The 19,003-nt window shown below is 37.0% G+C and overlaps 1 protein-coding gene, 1 long non-coding RNA gene and 1 pseudogene across 2 annotated transcripts; 2 read left to right on the forward strand and 1 right to left on the reverse strand.

Annotated features, from left to right (window-relative positions):
• Positions 1-81: 81 nt before the first annotated feature.
• Positions 82-11,984, forward strand: LOC111477005. Its single transcript, XM_023120916.1, has 13 exons — positions 82-305; positions 524-569; positions 2,367-2,656; positions 2,735-2,952; positions 3,273-3,517; positions 3,843-4,230; positions 4,310-4,733; positions 6,160-6,405; positions 7,727-7,944; positions 8,021-8,265; positions 9,075-9,462; positions 9,553-9,981; positions 11,651-11,984. Exons 1-13 carry the CDS (start codon positions 266-268, stop codon positions 11,741-11,743), a joined length of 3,270 nt encoding a protein of 1,089 aa, XP_022976684.1. The 5' UTR covers positions 82-265; the 3' UTR covers positions 11,744-11,984.
• A 3,330-nt stretch (positions 11,985-15,314) lies between these two features.
• LOC111477041 lies at positions 15,315-18,118 on the forward strand (annotated as a pseudogene).
• On the reverse strand, positions 16,058-18,397 carry LOC111477120. Its single transcript, XR_002717210.1, has 3 exons — positions 18,236-18,397; positions 16,408-16,576; positions 16,058-16,176 (listed from the first exon to the last, which is right to left on the reverse strand). It is a non-coding gene; the product is annotated as an uncharacterized LOC111477120 (long non-coding RNA).
• Between the last annotated feature and the right edge of the window lie 606 nt (positions 18,398-19,003).

The following is a 19,003-nucleotide window of genomic DNA, read 5'->3' on the forward strand; positions in this document are numbered from 1 at the left end:
GTAGAAAGATCTATTTATTGATGTGCATCTATTTTTTTAATTAATTGAAATTTAGGTAATTTATTCATTACCACGTTACTTTACTTTTTTGGGTTTTATAAAAATTATTTTGTGAAAAAATTAAGCTCCTGTACTGATAAGTTCTCTCTCTTCATAAATTATTTTCAAAATGTGTGTGAAACATTTTCAGACGAAGCATACCAGGATCAATTTTTGCAAGTTTAAAATGCTTTAGTGTTTTTTTTAGAGCACAACAATTGCAGAAATGATGAGTCAAGCCTCCAATATCAAGGGCGAAAATGCAGGTAAATTATTTTGGAGTTAAACTCACTTTGACAAAATGTCTTTTAGTTCTTATTATTATTGATCTTTTACTATTAAAACTTTTATTGAAAACAAATTGAATGTCTTTTATTCATTTGTTCGATTTTTTCATTATAATAATAATTTAAAAAAACGTAGGAATGAGGGGGATTGTTCTTTTTTAATACTTGATACTTATTTATTTTTTATTTTCATATTGCATTCAGTTCCTCCCTCCTTTGCTGCGGATTAGACTCGTTTCAGAGGTACTGTCTCAATAACGCCTACAAACTTATTTCCTTTTTGAAAATGACAAAAATTGGATACCAAAATACCCCTAAAACTAAGGCTAAATATTCTTTGATAACCTTGTAAGTAAATCCCAATTTTACCCTTAATATAATAAAAGAATTTCAACTAGTTTTTTTTTTAAATGGTTTTTTGGATTATTATTTTTTTGCTAATAATGAACTGATGTATTATTTGGTTATTTTAATATTAACATATCTTGACATGTGAGAATATCGTATTTTGTGTAATAAATACCAATAAAGTGTGTAAATTTGTAACAATTATTTTACGAAATAATTCAATTGAGAGTTTTTAAGAACCTGATTGTAGCATATGGGTTAAAGAAAGTAGGAATTGTGTATTCTTTTTTTCTAAAATTATTGTATATAACAAGTAAAAAATAAAATATTATATTAAAAATAGGCTAAATTAATAAAAATATTAAAAAATATTATTTAATCTAATAAAGTTTTAATGAAAATCTTTACATTTTCAAAAAAAGAAAAAAAAAAGAAAAAAAGAAGAACCCTTAAACTTGAAATAAATAAATAAAGATAATAATAAAAAATATCCTTAAATTTTTAAAAAATTCATCAATCCCCTTTAGAACTTAAAAAAATAAATACTTGTATTATTAATTTCACATTTAAAAGTACCCCTAACTATCAAAACTAATGCTCTTAAATGTTACACTAAGGTTTCAACTTACAAAAAAAAAAATGATGTATATAAATAAGCGAGAGATGTACGGACGAGAATATGTAGTAATAATAAAAAATTTAAATTCTGAATATTCATTAGAAGTGACGTAAGTCTCGTCAAAACGTGAGCACAATTGTTAAACACTGACACACAAATGAGCTAATAAAACCACATAAAATAAATAATTGATTAAAATAAGACAATATAGAAGAAAGCCTAATCAAATTAAGTTTGGATCAACAATATAATACTTCACACAATTTAACCAAGAATGGCTGGTGGACTATTTTGGCGACCAAAAATATTAGATATTCAAATTTTTGGTTTGAACTCCAAACTAGCTCAAGGATCAAATCTGTTGTAGTATCTAAACATAATTATTTTTATTTATTTCAAAAATATTTTTACTTATTTTTTAAAATTTACAATATTACTCTATTGATTTTTTATAGATGTTCTAAACTACCATAAATGTAGTCGTATGATCCGAAGAAATTATTCTGCAATAAATATTACTCTAGTGTATATCTCACTCTCACATAATATTAATTATTAATGTCTCCCAACCATCCTAGACAATCCTTTATATAAGCATAGAAACATTAATGTCATACATGAATCATATTCATGTATCAACTTGGGAGATGAACAAAAAATGGGCGGTGAACCAAATGAATACAAGTGGAATGCACTTACCAAAAGTATTCATGAAATCCAAGTGATTCATAAACCAAATCTTCTTAACAATTCTCAATAGGTCCAACGCTCTTCACGTGAAACACGAGTCGACCCAAAACATTTATATATATTAGAGTGGTTGAACGTTTAAACTACACTCATCAATATTAAATGCATTTTTCTGTTTATATTAGGACTATTGCAATATATTATTTATTTAACGTTACTTTCTTTGTTTCCCTCCTTTGTCTCCCTCCTTTGTCCTTCCCTAAATTTAATACAAACTAGAGGAATTAGAATAAGTATTCCCTAACATTAATGATTTTATGAGAATAAACTAATCTAAATACCTCAACTATAAATAATCCGTTTCTAACTTCATAAAAAACAAGGCGACTGTCAATGGAGTACTCATGGGTTGGGGCTGCCATTTCATTGATAGCGAGCTTACTAGCAATCTGGGTATCATGGGGTGTGTTGAACTGGGTTTGGATCAGGCCGAGGAAGCTCCAGAAGTGGCTCAAAAAACAAGGCCTCGCCGGAAACCCTTACCGGATTCTGCATGGGGACTTGAAGGAGAGGTCGGCGCTGTTCGAGGAGGCCAACTCCAAGCCTGTGGCCCTCTCCCATGATATTGGTCCAAGGGTGTTGCCCTCCATTTATACAACCATCCAAAACTACGGTCAGTCTTTGAACCCTCGTACGAGTAATAGATGTTTGTATAATTTCAAATTTGTAACAATTTGACGTGTGTGTGCAGGGAAGAGTTCATACATGTGGCTTGGGCCATACCCAAGAGTACACATCATGGATCCCGAGCAGCTTAAAGCTACTTTTTCTCAAATCAATGATATCCAAAAACCAGGTATGAACCCGCTCATTGACTATCTTTTAGAGGGAATTATATCGCATGAAGGCGAAAAATGGGTTAAACATAGAAAGATTATCAACCCTGCATTTCAATCGGATAAGTTGAAGGTATGTTTTTTCTACTTCTTTCTTCTTAAGGATGGTTGAAGAATGGTTTTAAACCGCTCAAGCCCACCGTCAGTAAATATTGTCTTCTCTGATTATTTTCTTTCTGGTTTTTCTTTAAGGTTTTTAAAACGCGTTTGCTAGGAAGAGGTTCTCTGATTTTTTTTCTTTCTGATTTTTCTTTAAGGTTTTTAAAACGTGTTTGCTAGGAAGAGGTTTCCACACCCTTATAAAAGGTGTTTCGTTCTCCTATCCAACCAGTGTAAGATCTCACAAAAACCCTACATTTCATTTGTTGTACTTGTTTCGTTTGACATGTACAGAGTATGGTACCAACGTTCGTGGATAGTAGCAAAGAGATATTGAGTGAATGGGAAAAAATAATCCCTGAAGAGGGGGGTTGTGAGTTGGATGTAATGCCATATCTACAAGACATGACATGTGATGCCATTTCTAGAACAGCATTTGGAAGTAGCTATAAGGCCGGACAAATGATCTTCCAACTTCTTAAACAACTTATAGATTTGGTGGTTAAAGTTGCCTTTGGAGTTTATATTCCTGGATGGAGGTAAATCTAAGTCGAAGTGTATGTTCAATTTTCCCATTATGGTTAGGGAGAGGTTTCACACCCTTAAATACTCTGTTCCCCCTTCAACCAATGTGAGATCTCACGATCCATCCTTCTTGGAGGTCTGAAACCATTTGTAACAACTCAAGCTCACTGCTTACATATATTGTCCTCTTTGTGCTTTTCCTTATGGGTTTTCACCTAAGGTTTTAAAATGCATATGCTAGCGAGAGGTTTTCACACCCATATAAGAAATGTTTCGTTCTCTTCCTTAACTAAAGTGAGTATAAAGCTATTAACAATGCTATAAATAATTCTTTTGCAGGTTTCTACCAACCAAGTCCAACAAAAAATTGAAAGAAATAAATGAAGAAATAAAAAGATTGGTTTTGGGTATTATAAACAAGAGGCAAAAGGCTATGAAGGAAGGTGAAGCTGTACAAAATGACTTATTGGGCATTCTCCTTGACTCCAATGCTAAAGAAATTGATGCACAAGGAAACAACAAAGATGTTGTAATGAGCATAGAAGATGTGATTAAAGAGTGCAAGATTTTCTACATTGGTGGCCAAGAAACCACAGCTCAACTATTAACTTGGACCATGATTTTGTTGAGCTTCCACACCGAGTGGCAAGAACGAGCTAGAGCTGAGGTTCGAGAAGTATTTGGTAACAACACTCCAAATTCAGATGGTTTAAATCGTCTAAAAGTGGTAAGAATCGTTATTTTTTCTTTTAGTTTTCTACCTCATAGTTTATATACTTAAACGAACAGAACCGGAAATATGACAGGTAAATATGATTTTACATGAAGTTCTAAGGCTATATCCACCTGCAAGTATGCTTCTTCGTGAAATTAAAAAAGAAACAAGTGTTGGAAAATTGAATGTACCAGCTGGAATAATGTTACTTGTACCAGTGATTCTTATCCATCGTGATCGTGAGATATGGGGTGAAGATGCGAATGAGTTTAACCCAGAAAGATTCAGCAATGGAGTTTCTAAAGCATCAAAGCTGCAGCCAGCTTTCTTTCCCTTTGGATGGAGTCCTCGGATATGCATGGGGCAAAACTTTGCGATTATGGAGGCCAAAGTAGCGATGTCCATGATTCTACAGCGTTTTTCATTTGAACTCTCTCCATCCTATGCTCGTGCTCCCACTGTGGTCATGTCTGTTGAGCCTCAACACGGAGCTCATATCATTCTATGCAAACTTAGTAAGACTTGATTATGCCTTTTCTAGCCTCAGTAGCTTACGAGTTATTTAAATAAGCCTTATGTTGAAGTTTTAAGTTTCTCTAACTCTTTGGAAAAATTAGTCAGTTCATCATCATTTTCTTTTAAGTTGCTAGTTGTCTCATGCTTATCCATTGTCTGTGGCCACTTATCAGATGTTTCAATCATGTTTGTCTAGAACGTGTTGTCCATAGTTGCATGTCTGTTCCAAACTCCTTTTACTTGTTTTCATGTTAGATAGGTCTTTACTATTTTTGTTGTGTCAATACAGTCGCGTGTAATTCATCACCAAAATCATATATGCACCAGGACTAAAATTCTCCAAAATATACTGTAGCATATGTGATTAGTTGTCAATTGTTTGGTGTATATGCTATTTGTTGTTGAATCACTTTTAGCTTGATTGAGAAAGTAGAGGAAAGTCACAACCCAACTTTCAAAACTTCGAAACTCGAACCATAATTGAAATACGAATACAAGTAAATAAAAATAAAAGTAGAAAATCTAAAAAATTTAAATCGAAAGAAAGACCACAAACAACAACATTAAATACAAAATAAAACGATGTTGTTTACATTTATTACAAATAGGGAACAAGTTCGAGATATAATTACAAAAACAAAATAGAAATGACTTAAATACAAAAATAGATTGGCCCTTCAAAATGATCTTCTATGTGATTACGCAGTTCTCGAATGCCCCTCCACCTCGACCAACAACTACAAACACCTAAAAATGAAAAAGTGTGAGTCTATAAAGATATTCCGTAAACAATGTACTTGCAGGCTCTCCTTGCATCCATGACCTAGTAGGTGACCACAAACTTACTCTGGGCTCTAGGTATATTGCTCTTGTTGTGCACAATCTTGGGTAGTTAGCTTAACCTAGACAGCGATAGACGATATCCAAAGATGAGACACTACCTTCATAGACTCTGTATTAAGTGAGGACGACATGGTGAGTTCTATCCTACTCATCATCAATAGAAGGTTAGCATTACTCTGTTATACGCGCGTGTGGGTGGGACTTTAATTTCTCTGTACTATATGATTTTTTTTTCCCAAATTTTTAATAAGATATATTTAATATCTAATGTATTAAAAAATATTTTTTTATTTGAACCATATTTTAATATTATAAAAAATATCTTAATATATATACCATTTGGATGTCATACAAATCTTTAATATATTTTTATTGAGTATATTTCATATACGAATTTAATATATGAGATACAATAAATCTATTCAATTTCTTAAGTTCCCGAGGCTCAGCACGTGAAACACGACCATAGTTTAATCAGTTATTGATATAAAAATACGTTCTTTAATGAAATATAGATGCCCCCATCATCAGAAACAAGGGGGCTGTCGATGGAGTACTCATGGGTTGGGTCTGCCATTGCAGTGATAGCGAGCTTAATAGCAGTCTGGGTATCATGGGGTGTGTTGAACTGGGTTTGGATCAGGCCGAGGAAGCTCGAGAAGCGGCTGAGAGAACAAGGCCTGGCCGGAAACCCTTACCGGATCCTCCATGGGGACAATAAGGAGAGTTTGGCGATGTTGATGGAGGCCAACTCAAAGCCTGTGGCCTTCTCCCATGACATTGGTCCAAGGGTGTTGCCCTCCATTTATAAAACCATCCAAAATTATGGTATGTATTTCCATATTCCATTCAAAACCTAAACAAGGATGTTACTTATTAGTTCTTTGTTTCCATGTTTTTTTAGTTCCTCTGCTTGTTGTTTGGGTGTTGTATTGTTGTTCTTCTTTTGGTCGGTCTTTGAACTCTGCTACGAGTAACAGTTTACTTCATGAACTTTAGCATGTATGTTTCCTGTCAAATCTGTAACAATTTGATTCACAGAGACTAAGTTTGATTGGGAAGGACCACATTTACAAGAACATTCTGTAGTCTTAGTAAGAGGGGGAAGGGTTAAGGATTTACCCGGTGTGAGATATCACATTGTTCGAGGAACCCTAGATGCTGTCAGAGTAAAGGATCGTCAACAAGGGTGTTCTAGTGCGTTGTAGATTCTTATCCAAGACTTGTATCATTTGATGATGCCATGTGAATCGCTAGAAACATGTGAAGTGTATGGCTAACCCACGCCCAAGTCCACAACTAGCAAATAGTGCATTTTTTTGGATTTTGTCAAAGCCCACTGCTAGCAAATATTGTCTCTTTGTACTTTCCCTATTTTGTTTTCCTCCCCGACTGATGTGGGAATGAGAGGTTTCGTTCCCCTCCCTAACTAAGGTGGGAATGAGAGGTTTCTACACTTTTATAGAGAATGTTTCGTTCTCCTCCCCAACTGATGTGAGATTTCACAATCCACACCCTTTGGGGCCTAGTGTCTTTGCTGGCACTTGTTTCCTTCTCCAATCAATGTGGGACCCCCCAATTCACCACTTCAAAGCTGTTCGAGGCCCAGCGTTCTCGCTGACACTTGTTCGTTCCCTTCTTCAATCGATGTGGGACTCCCCAATCCACCCCCTTCGAAACTCAGTGTCCTTGTTGGCAATTCCCTTCTCCATTTGATGTGGAACCCCCCAATTCACCCCCTTCGAAGCTCAGCGTCCTTGTTGGCACACCGCCTCGTGTCCACCCCTTTTGGGGCTCAACCTCCTCATTGGCACATCGCCTCGTGTCCACTCCCTTTTCGGAGCTTAGCCTCCTCATTGGCATACCGCCTCGTGTCCACCCTCTTTCGGGGCTCAGCCTCCTTGCTGGCACATTGCTCGGTGTCTAGCTTTGATTTGTAATAGCTCAAGCCCATCACTAGCAAATATTATCTTCTTTGAGCTTTCTCTTTCGAGCTTCTCCTCAAGGTTATTAAAACGCGTCTGTTAGATAGAGGTTTCCACACCCTTATAAAGAATGTTTCGTTCTCCTCCCCAACCAACGTGGGATCTCACGCTAACTAACGTCTTAATCTTGAAGGATATTTATGTATGTTTAAACGAATGTGCAGGAAAGAATTCATACATGTGGCTTGGACCGTGTCCAAGAGTACACATCATGGATCCAGAGCAACTTAAAGCTACCTTTTCTCTAATGAATGATATCCAAAAACCAGATAACAACCCGCTCATTGACTACCTTCTAGAGGGAATTCTAACCCATGAAGGGGACAAATGGACTAAACACAGAAAGATTATCAGCCCTGCATTTCATTTGGATAAGTTGAAGGTATCTTTTCAACAGGTGCTTAAGAACACATTAACCTGTAATCTAATGATTTAGTTGTGTCATTTGACATGTCCAGGGTATGATACCAGCGTTCGTGGATAGCAGCAAAGAGATATTGAGTGAATGGGAAAGAATAGTCCCTGAAGAAGGGTGTTGTGAGTTGGATGTAATGCCATATCTACAAAACTTGTCACGTGATGCCATTTCCAGAACAGCATTTGGAAGTAGCTATAAGGAAGGACAAATGATCTTCCAGCTTATAAGACAACTCATTGATTTGGTGATTAAAGTTTCGGGTGGAACATATATTCCTGGATGGAGGTAAATCTAGTCATTTCCATTTAAAGTAACAACTCATAGTACAACTGTAACGTTTCATGTCTTTTGTGATATGACTCTGTTACCTATATGTATTGAAGTGCTTCTGAGCGTGAAAACTATTATCACAGACTGACATAGATCATTTCAACATGTTTTGTTTTTACCTCATATGTTTTTCAGAAATATTTCTAGGTCACCCATTAGAGAATTTTCTCCAAGTTAAACACATTTAATTTAATATTTGAGTTTCTAGGATTGATCCACTTAAAAAGGAAGGTTCAAAAGGACTTAGTTCGTGGGAATAATGTCCTTTTTGGGCTTTCCCTTTTGAGTTTCCCCTTAAGATTTTAAAACGCGTCTGCTAGGGAGACGTTTCCACACCTTTAAATGCTTTGTTTCTCTCTTCAACCAATGTGGGATCTCATAATACACCCCCTTGGGGGCCAGCGTCTTTGGTGCCTGGCTCTGATACCATTTGTAACAGCCCAAGCCTGCCACTGACATATCTTATTCTCTTTAGGCTTTTCCTTAAGATTTTAAAATACATCTTCTAGGGAGAGGTTTCCACACCCTTATAAGGAATGCTTCGTTCTCCTCTCCAACCAAGGTAGGATCTCACAATAAGTATGTTACGTGGTCATGTTCTAGAAGAATGTCGGGGTCATCTCGTGAATTCAGATTCCAAATCCTAGTGTGAATAGGTGAAGTTTCATCAAGAACATGGACATATATAGATGATGCAACAGAGTTTTGAAGCTTGTATTCATACTATAAAGCTATTAACAATGCTATAAATAACTTTTTTGCAGGTTTCTACCAACCAAGTCCAACAATAAACTGAAAGAAACAAATGAAGAAATAAAAAGATTGGTTTTAGGTATCATAAACAAAAGGCAAAAGGCTATGAAGGAGGGTGAAACTGTACAAAATGACTTATTGGGCATTCTCCTAGACTCCAATGCTAAAGAAATTGAAGCTCAAGGAAACAACAAAGACGTTGGAATGAGCATAGAAGATGTGATTAAAGAGTGCAAGATTTTCTACATTGGTGGCCAAGAAACCACAGCTCAGCTATTAACTTGGACAATGATTTTGTTGAGCTTCCATACCGAGTGGCAAGAACGAGCTAGAGCTGAGGTTCGAGAAGTATTCGGTAACAACAACCCAAATTCCGATGGTTTAAGTCGTCTAAAAGTGGTAATTGAGATTCTCTGTGTCGTTTTTTCTTTTGTTTTCTACCTCGATAGCTTAATTAGTAGAACTATACTTAAGCTTTATATACGACAGGTAAATATGATTCTACACGAAGTTTTAAGGCTATATCCACCTGCAAGTATGCTTCCTCGTGTGGTTAAAAAGGAAACGACAATTGGAAAATTGAATTTACCGGCTGGAGTAATGTTAGTTGCACCGGTGGTTCTTATCCACCGTGATCGTGAGATATGGGGTGAGGATGCGAATGAGTTTAACCCGGAAAGATTTAGGAATGGAGTTTCTAAAGCATCCAAACTTCAGCCAGCTTTCTTTCCCTTTGGATGGGGTCCTCGGATATGCATGGGGCAAAACTTTGCGATTATGGAGGCCAAAGTAGCGATGTCCATGATTCTACAGCGTTTTTCATTTGAACTCTCTCCATCCTATGCTCATGCTCCCACTGTGGTCATGTCTGTTGAGCCTCAACACGGAGCTCATATCATTCTTCGCAAACTCAATAAGGTTTGATTGTGTATTTTTTAGCCTTAGTTTACGAGTTATTTAAATAAGCCTTATGTCGAACTTTGGCGTTTCTCGTTTAATAATGCATGATAAATTCTCCCTAACTTTATTCTCTTTGCTGGGAGAAAATTAGTCCCTTCATCTTCATTAAGTTGCTAGGCGTCCTAGTCATGTATTCGAAGGTGTGTTGTCTGTGACCATGTGTCATATGTCTCGATCATGCTTGTTTCAAACCCCTTTTACTTGCTTTCATGTTAGATAGGTCTTTACTATTTTTGTTGTGTCAATACGGGGTGTGATTGGTCACCAAAATCATGTCTTCACTGACAGGGTTGAAATTCCCCAAAATATACTATAGACAGATGTAACTAGTTGTCAATTCTTCTCATTCGGATTATATGCTATTTTTTGTTTATTTACTTTTAGCTTGTGTCATGACCTAATTTTCGAGATTTTGAGAAACTGCACCGTGAAAAAAAGACAAAATCAAACACAAACAAAATAGGCATATAACACCAGTGTCAAAATTCCAAGTTATTTACTAAGTCAACCTAAAAAGAATACAACTGGCTGACGCCTCGGGTCGACACCCCTCTGCGATAGTGCAGTTTCAAGGCACCTCCCCACCTCGACCGGTACCTTAAAAAGAAAGAGAAAAAGGGGTGAGTAAAAATATACTTAGTAAGCAACCTAATTATAGGCTCTTATTGCTTCTTTCTCTTAGTAGGTTCCCACGACTTTTTTTTTTTGGTCTATACGAAGTTCTAATTGATTCTTCATTGATCGTCTACCCGTGTAGTCCCTAGTCCCTTTTCGAGACTGGTTTACGGCGTCGCGGTGTCGACCGTGACTCATTTCTACACCATGGAAAACTACTATGTTCTTAGGGCGTTCATGGCGTTAAAACTCATTTTCTCAATTCCAGGACGTTAAGGTTTAGCCCCTCCTTGGGTGCACATAGGTCTAACCTCTAGTTCTTCACGTAAATCGCACTAGTTATAGAACCCTAATCTTGACTAAATTTTTGATGCATGATTTACTAGTAAAATATATCTATCAACCGTCTTTAACACAAAACGTGTCTACTCATTCATAGATGTTTATTATTATGGTATTCCTACCAACCTTTAGTACCGAAAAATCATAACATAAATCATACACACAATCAAACAAGCTCAACGAGGAGATAACATCCATTAATCACCCGGACCACAGATCAAAATATCCCTTCCTCCATCACATCACAGCGGAAGACATTAAATTAAACATGCTTCTCAATTCTCCATCTTGTCCATGGCCACAAAAGACCAAAAAAGATTCAATCTCTGGGACACTTGAATAAAAGAAGTGAACATAAATGAACTAATGTCATATCTACTCTTAGAAACAGTTGGGTTGTGTTGCATGAGATTTATAGGCATCTTAACTAATGTCAATTTTTTCATTGTTTCAATTAATGATTAACATCATTTGATTGTGAATGAAATTTAATGATCATTGATATACATAAAAGATAGAACCTAAAAAGGAAAGGTGGAATATTGAAAAATATATTCAATTTCTTTAATTTCTAAGGCTCATCACGTGAAACACGACCAAACTGTAACCAATTATTGATTAGAAATATGTTCTTTTGTGAAACATAATTGTCCCCATCATCCTTCCCAAGGTTGAAGATAAATTGAGCGGAGAGACAAATCCATCAGAACAAGGAGGTTGTCAATGGAGTACTCATGGGTTGGGGCTGCCATTTCAGTTGTAGTGAGCTTATTAGCAGTCTGGGTATCATGGGGTGTGTTGAACTGGGTTTGGATCAGGCCGAGGAAGCTCCAGAAGTGGCTGAGAGAACAAGGCCTGGCCGGAAACCCTTACCGGATTCTCTATGGGGACCTAAAGGAGAGCTTGGCACTGTTGAAGGAGGCCAACTCCAAGCCTATGGCCTTCTCCCATGACATTGGCGCAAGGGTGTTGCCCTCCATCTCTAATGCCATCCAAAACCATGGTATATATTTCCATCTCTTCCTTAAAATTGTTGTGTTAGTTTGGCCCTACGGCTCGATGTGAGCTTATAACTTAGTAGAATAAGTTACTAATTCATGAAGTATCTTTAGGAAAATTATTGGTAGACTTAGTAGAACAAGTTACTGACTTATGGAGCAACTTAGAAGACATTGTGGACCAAGTTTTGTGCTTTAATTAGGAAGATCCGTTAGTGGTTCATAACTCGAGGAGAAAGTTTAGAAGCTATTAGTGTCTCCCTTGTCAATACTCATGAGATGTATGCTTTTTCACAACAACAACAAAGAGAATTGAAAAGCTAAGTGCTTAAGCTTTCTTTGCTCCAAAAGATCTCTCCCCTTAAAGTATTTCTTTGCCTCTTTTAATTGTTTCGACATAATTTCGATCGAGGGTCACATCCAACACTTGATGTGCAGGAAAGAATTCATACATATGGCTTGGGCCATATCCGAGAGTAAACATCATGGATCCAGAGCAACTTAACGCTACCTTTTCTCTGATCAATGATATCCAAAAGCCAGATATGAACCCGTTCTTTAAGTTCCTTTTAGAGGGAATTATAACACATGAAGGTGAAAAATGGGCTAAACATAGAAAGATTATCAACCCTGCATTTCATTTGGATAAGTTGAAGGTATGTTTTCTCTACGTTATTTAAGAACTGGTGAAGAACACTTTTAAAACACTGCATTTGATTTTGTTTTTTTTGCACAGAATATGGTACCAGTGTTCGTGGATAGTAGCAATGAGATATTGAGTGAATGGGAAAGAATAGTCCCTGAAGAAGGGTGTTGTGAGTTGGATGTAATGCCATATCTACAAAGCTTGACACGTGATGCCATTTCCAGAGCAGCATTTGGAAGTAGCTATAAGGAAGGACAAATGATCTTCCAGCTTCTTAAACAACTTACTGATTGGGTGGTTAAGGTTGCTGGTGGAATTTATATTCCTGGATGGAGGTAAATCTTTACAATGTTGTATTATTATTTCGGATCACGTTTTAGAATTTAGGTTCGACATCGGATGATCTTAATATTTTTCTGTGTCTCTGGTAACATGACCACGGTACATGCACGTCTTAAACTTCTTCTGAGAATGAAAACTATCCTTAATGACCAACATAGCTCTTTCGAGCGTGTTTTATCCATACTCATATGTTTCATAGAAAATTTTTCAAAGAGTCACTCAACATAAATGTAACAGTCCAAGTCCATCGCTAACAGATATTGTCCTTAATGTGGGACCTCCTAATACACTCCCCTTTGGGGCCCAACGTCCTCGTTGGCACACCGTCTGGTGTCCACCCCCTTCGGGACCCAGCGTCCTCGTTGGCACACCATTTGGTGTCCACCCCCCTTCAGGGTTCAGCCTCTTCGCTAGCACATCGCCCGCTGTCTAGCTCTGATACCATTTGTAACAGCCCAAACCGATCACTAACAAATATTTTTCTGCTTCGGCTCGTTACATATCGCTATTAGTTTCACGATTTTAAAACGCGTCTGTTATGGAGAGGTTTCCACATCCTTATAAGGAATGTTTTGTTCCCCTCTCTAACCAACGTGGATCTCACAAAGTATGTAACATCGTCATGTCATAGAGAAATGCTGAGACCATCGACTGTCGAATTCAAATTCCAATTCTTAGTACGAACACGTTCACATGGACATAAAGATGGATGCACGAAGTCGAGGAAGTTTAACTCATACCACAAAGCTATTACAATGCTATAAGTAACTTCTTGTTCTTTTATTTGCAGGTTTCTACCAACAAAGTCGAACAAGAAAATGAAGGAAATAAATAGAGAAATAAAAAGAATGGTTTTGAGTATTATAAACAAAAGGAAAATGGCAATGAAGGAAGGTGAGGCTGTACAGAACGACCTATTGGGCATTCTCCTACAATCCAATTCAAAAGAAATTGAAGCACAAGGAAACAACAAAGACGTTGGAATGAGCATAGAAGATATCATTAATGAGTGCAAGATCTTCTACATTGCTGGCCAAGAAACCACAGAACAGCTATTAACTTGGACAATGATTTTGTTGAGCTTCCACACCGAGTGGCAAGAACGAGCTAGAGCTGAGGTTCGAGAAGTATTCGGTAACAACATCCCAGATTCCGATGGTCTACCTCGTCTAAAAGTGGTAATGTTTCTTTCCCCTTCTTTTAGTAGTTATATGGCGTAATTCGTCGAGCTGTACTTAAGCTTCATATATGACAGGTAAATATGATTTTACACGAAGTTTTAAGGCTATATCCACCTGCAAGTACGCTTAATCGGATGGTTAAAAAGGAAACGAGAGTTGGAAACTTGAGTCTACCAGCTGGAGTGATGTTGATTGCGCCGGTGGTTCTTATCCACCGTGATCGTGAGATATGGGGTGAGGATGCGAATGAGTTTAAACCAGAGAGATTTAGCAATGGAGTTTCTAAAGCATCGAAGTTGCAGCCTGCTTTCTTTCCATTTGGATGGGGTCCTCGGACATGCATGGGGCAGGACCTTGCGATACTTGAGGCCAAAGTTGCGATGTCCTTGATTCTACAACGTTTTTCATTTGAACTCTCTCCATCCTATGCTCATGCTCCCACTCTGCTTATGACTACTCAACCTCAACATGGAGCTCATATCATTCTACGCAAATTGTAACCACTAGATATTTGAATAAGGCTGATGGGTTAGGTTTTAAGTTTATAGCAATAATTTTGATATAAAACTCTTGAGATTTGATATAAATTTGTTGGAGAAGGGCGCTTTAAATCTAAATTATCCAAGAACTTCAAAAACAACAAGTAATTAATCCAAGGGAAAGTTTTGAAACGGATTGACTTGATGATCAAGATTAAGAGTTGTTTTTAAACTCTATTCAAATCACTTCATAAGATGGCCATAAGCCTCTCGCTACTAGATATTGCACTTTTCCACACTCTTATAGTCTCATGGTTTTAAAACACGTCTTGCTAGGGAGAAGTTTCCATTCTCTTACATATTTTGTATCGCTCTCCAACCGAATATTTCATTCCCCTCTCCAACCCAAGTCAGATTACAGATCTAGAATTTGAGAAGTCAATTAAGTTTTTTCTTACAGGAAAGTATGGTCTTCCATTCAAACATTTAACGTCAATGCACGTCATAATATTGAATTTTCCAGGCCCTTGGAATTTTCATTAACAATCAAATTAGTATACGCAAACTTATTTCTTCCTTTCCCTTCCACAAAAGTCATTAGTGATTATCATGAATACAAACGAAAGTGCAAGTACAATTTAAAATGTCACTGATATGCCCAACTGTGTATATCATCATTAAAAACACCGTGTAATCTCTAAATTTTCACCCTGTCAAATGGGTTTTGAGTTTCTACTAATCTATTAAAGTTTTTCCACATACGATCAAGCAAAGTAAAAGCAATCTTATCATGATATTGCAAACAGTGTGTGGTTGTCCTATAAATAACAGAGTCCAGTTGCGTCTCCTTCATCATCGTTGAGAGTTCAAGAAACTCAGCTCTGCTTCAGAACTGTGTTGTGTAATGGCGTGTGTCACAGCCACGGTATCCATTTGGATAGTTGTGGTGGGTTTAGTCGTATTGGGAGGGAAAATAATCTAGTTGATTAATAAGGAATCTGTAGAATAGATACGCATACAAATTCATCATGTGCCACTTCTGAACTCTATTTGGTTTAGGCCCAAGAAACTAGAGAAGCTTTTAAGACAGCAAGGGCTCGCCGGAAATTCTTACCGGATTCTCTACGGAGACTTGAAGGAGAGAGCCGCCATGAGGGAGCAGGCCATCTCCAAACCGATGAACTTCTCTAATGATATTTCTCCACGTGTTACTCCTTCTATTCATCATATCATCCAGAAATATGGTAACATTTCCCATTCTCCATCTTCCTCATCTTTCAATCCTTTTTCTCGAATGATTTGTGAACTCCACTGCGTTTCTGTTCATTAAATTTACCTGTAATTTTGTTCTGAAACAGGCAAGAATTCATTTATGTGGCTTGGCCCCATACCAAGAGTGCACATCATGGACCCTGAACAACTTAAAACTGTGTTTGCATTGTTCAATGATATCCAAAAGCCATCTATGAATCCCCTTGTCAAGTTGTTTGCAGGTGGACTTGTAAACCATGAAGGAGCAAAATGGGCCTAACACAGAAAGATAATCAATCCTGCATTTCATTTAGAAAAGCTTAAGGTATCTTTCTCTCCATATCACTGAAAGTTCTTGAATACTTCTGCATAATTAGCAAATAGTCTATCATGAATACTTGGAATCATACTGTACAGAGAATCTTAAAATGGAACATCTATTCTTATTTAAAGAAGAAGAAGAAGAGAACAAATTATTTGAGTTACTATAATTTCAAAATCATTACACCATAATTAGTGATCATACATACCTTGAATTGGCTTACAGGGTATGGTACCAGCATTCTATCATAGCTGCTACGAGATGGTTGGCAAATGGGAAAGCATGGTCTCCGAGGAGGGATCGTGTGAGCTAGATGTAATGCCTTATCTACAACAAATGGCTGCTGATGTGATTTCTCGAACAGCATTTGGGAGTAGCTATGAGAAAGGAAAAAAGATCTTCAAACTTCAAACTGAACTAGCTGATTTGGTGATTCAAACTATCATGAGGATTTATATTCCGGGATGGAGGTAAATAATAATAAAATTTCCCAAATGCTTAAACAGATCTTTAAACGTATACAAATAGTAAATTAGTTAGTTTAAAGATATATCATTACTATTTTATTACTGGTTAAGCATTTTAGTTTTCATATCATGATTGATTTTGTGCAGATTCCTACCCACAAAGTCGAACAAAAAAATGAAAGAGATTAGCAAGGAGATATCATCTTTGATCTTGGGTATTATAAATGAACGGGAAAAGTCTATGAAGGCAGGTGAAGCTATGAATAGCGATCTATTAGGCATTCTCATGGAATCAAATTTGAACGAAATTGGACAACATGGAAACAATAAAGACATTGGAATGAGCATAGAAGATGTCATAGATTAATGCAAGATTTTCTATATTGCCGGCCAAGAAACTACAGCTACATTACTAATTTGGAAATTGATACTGTTGAGTTCATACTCGGAATTGCAAGACCGAGCAAGGGCAGAGGTCTTTGAGATCTTCGGTAACAAGAATCCAGATTACGATGGTCTAAGTCGCCTAAAAGTTGTGAGTGATAGTCTCCTATTTTGTTGATCTATTTTCTAATTTTAATTTAATGAAAATTAAACGCCCATCTTCTAAGATAAAACAATCACATGAAACTTTAGGAGGGCCTAAAGAAGTTTCAAACCTTAATCTCCATCCAACTTATTGCCTTAGGATTGTGTAAGATGAAAGATTAAAGGCTATTTGACGAACTTGGTATGTGACTTTTGTGGGGATGTGTTCTAGAAGGTATTGTATTAGCTAACACATGACATGTGACTTTTTGAATGGCTCAGGTAACTATGATCTTGAACGAGGTTCTCAGGTTATACTCACCAGTGGGTATGCTTGGCCGACATGTTAAAAAAGAAACAAAACTTGGAAATTTGACTATACCAGCCGGAGTGTTCCTGGGCCTACCAATTCTTCAAATTCATCGTGATCCTGAGTTATGGGGTGAGGATGCAGACGAATTTAAACCAGAAAGATTTTCTGAGGGAGTTTCTAAAGCTACAAAAAATCCAGCTGCTTTTATCCCATTTGGTTGGGGTCCTCGAATATGCATAGGACTAAACTTTGCCATGATTGAAGCAAAAATGGCGTTATCAATCATCCTACAACGCTACTCATTTGAGCTTTCTCCATCGTATACTCATGCTCCCACCGCGGCTATAACAACCCAACCTCAACATGGAGCTCATATCATACTGCACAAACTGTAGAGTTCGCACATTATCAGAAGCTAGGGAAGTTCTATGCCATCCCTATGTATACTTAATGTTTGAAATAGTCAAAATTATGAACCACAGCTTTTGAAAACTGGTTTTGTTTCTCATTGACATTTTCTCAAACAGTTCATCTGCAATGGCTGCTCTGCAGCAGAGTCATGTTAACTTCAATCATAGTAATATACAACACAGCAAAACAAATGTTCTAAATGGGATTCTGAGACTACATATATCCACCCATTGAAATACTCAATACACCAAATTCAAGAAGAGATATAATTCTTGGAAACAACATGTGATTAGATAGATGAGATGAGATCCGATTACCTTGGTTGTGGAGTCCCAAATTCCTGAATCGCCGAAATTCTGCCGTTGTTCTAAGGGAATCTCCCTTCCGAAGGCCTCAATCGTCAATATACTTCGTTACTTAAAAAAAAGGAAGCCCATGAGATCATTTTTATAACTTAGAAAAAAAGGAAGCCTCATGAAGTATTTGGTTTTTAGGTGGTCTACCTCGTCAAAGTGAGACATTTCTTAATCAATTGAGCTATAATTAAAGCTTCACATACGACAGGTATATATGACTTCAACCAACTTTGTTTCCCTTTGGATGGGGTCCTCAAACATGCATGGGTCAGGACCTTGCAATACTTGAGGCCAAAGTTGCGATATCCTTGATTCTTCAGCGTTTTTCACTTGAATTCTCTCCATCCATCCCATGCTCATGCTCCCTTATGACCACTCAACCTCAACATGGAGCTCATATCATCCTACGAAAATTGTAACCACGGCTACGTATTTGAATTCTATAATCAAATCCATGTTCTCAAGTAAGGATAAAAAAGACACCGACACGTGACACGAGTTCTTTTTATTTAAGTACAATATTCAATCGATATGAGTGTGTAACAGTTCAAGCTCACTCACTACTAGTAGATATTGTCTGCTTTAGTCTGTTTACACACTCTTGTTCGAAATGCTTCATTCCACCGACATTTTCTAAGAGCCCAAGTCAATTAGGGATCTAAAATTTGACAAGTTTCTCTTACCAATTTAGGAAAGAAACGTAGAAAATGGAAAAAAGTATAATTTTCC

Source organism: Cucurbita maxima, unplaced genomic scaffold (assembly GCF_002738345.1).
Source record: "Cucurbita maxima cultivar Rimu unplaced genomic scaffold, Cmax_1.0 Cma_Scf00003, whole genome shotgun sequence".
NCBI lineage: Eukaryota > Viridiplantae > Streptophyta > Magnoliopsida > Cucurbitales > Cucurbitaceae > Cucurbita > Cucurbita maxima.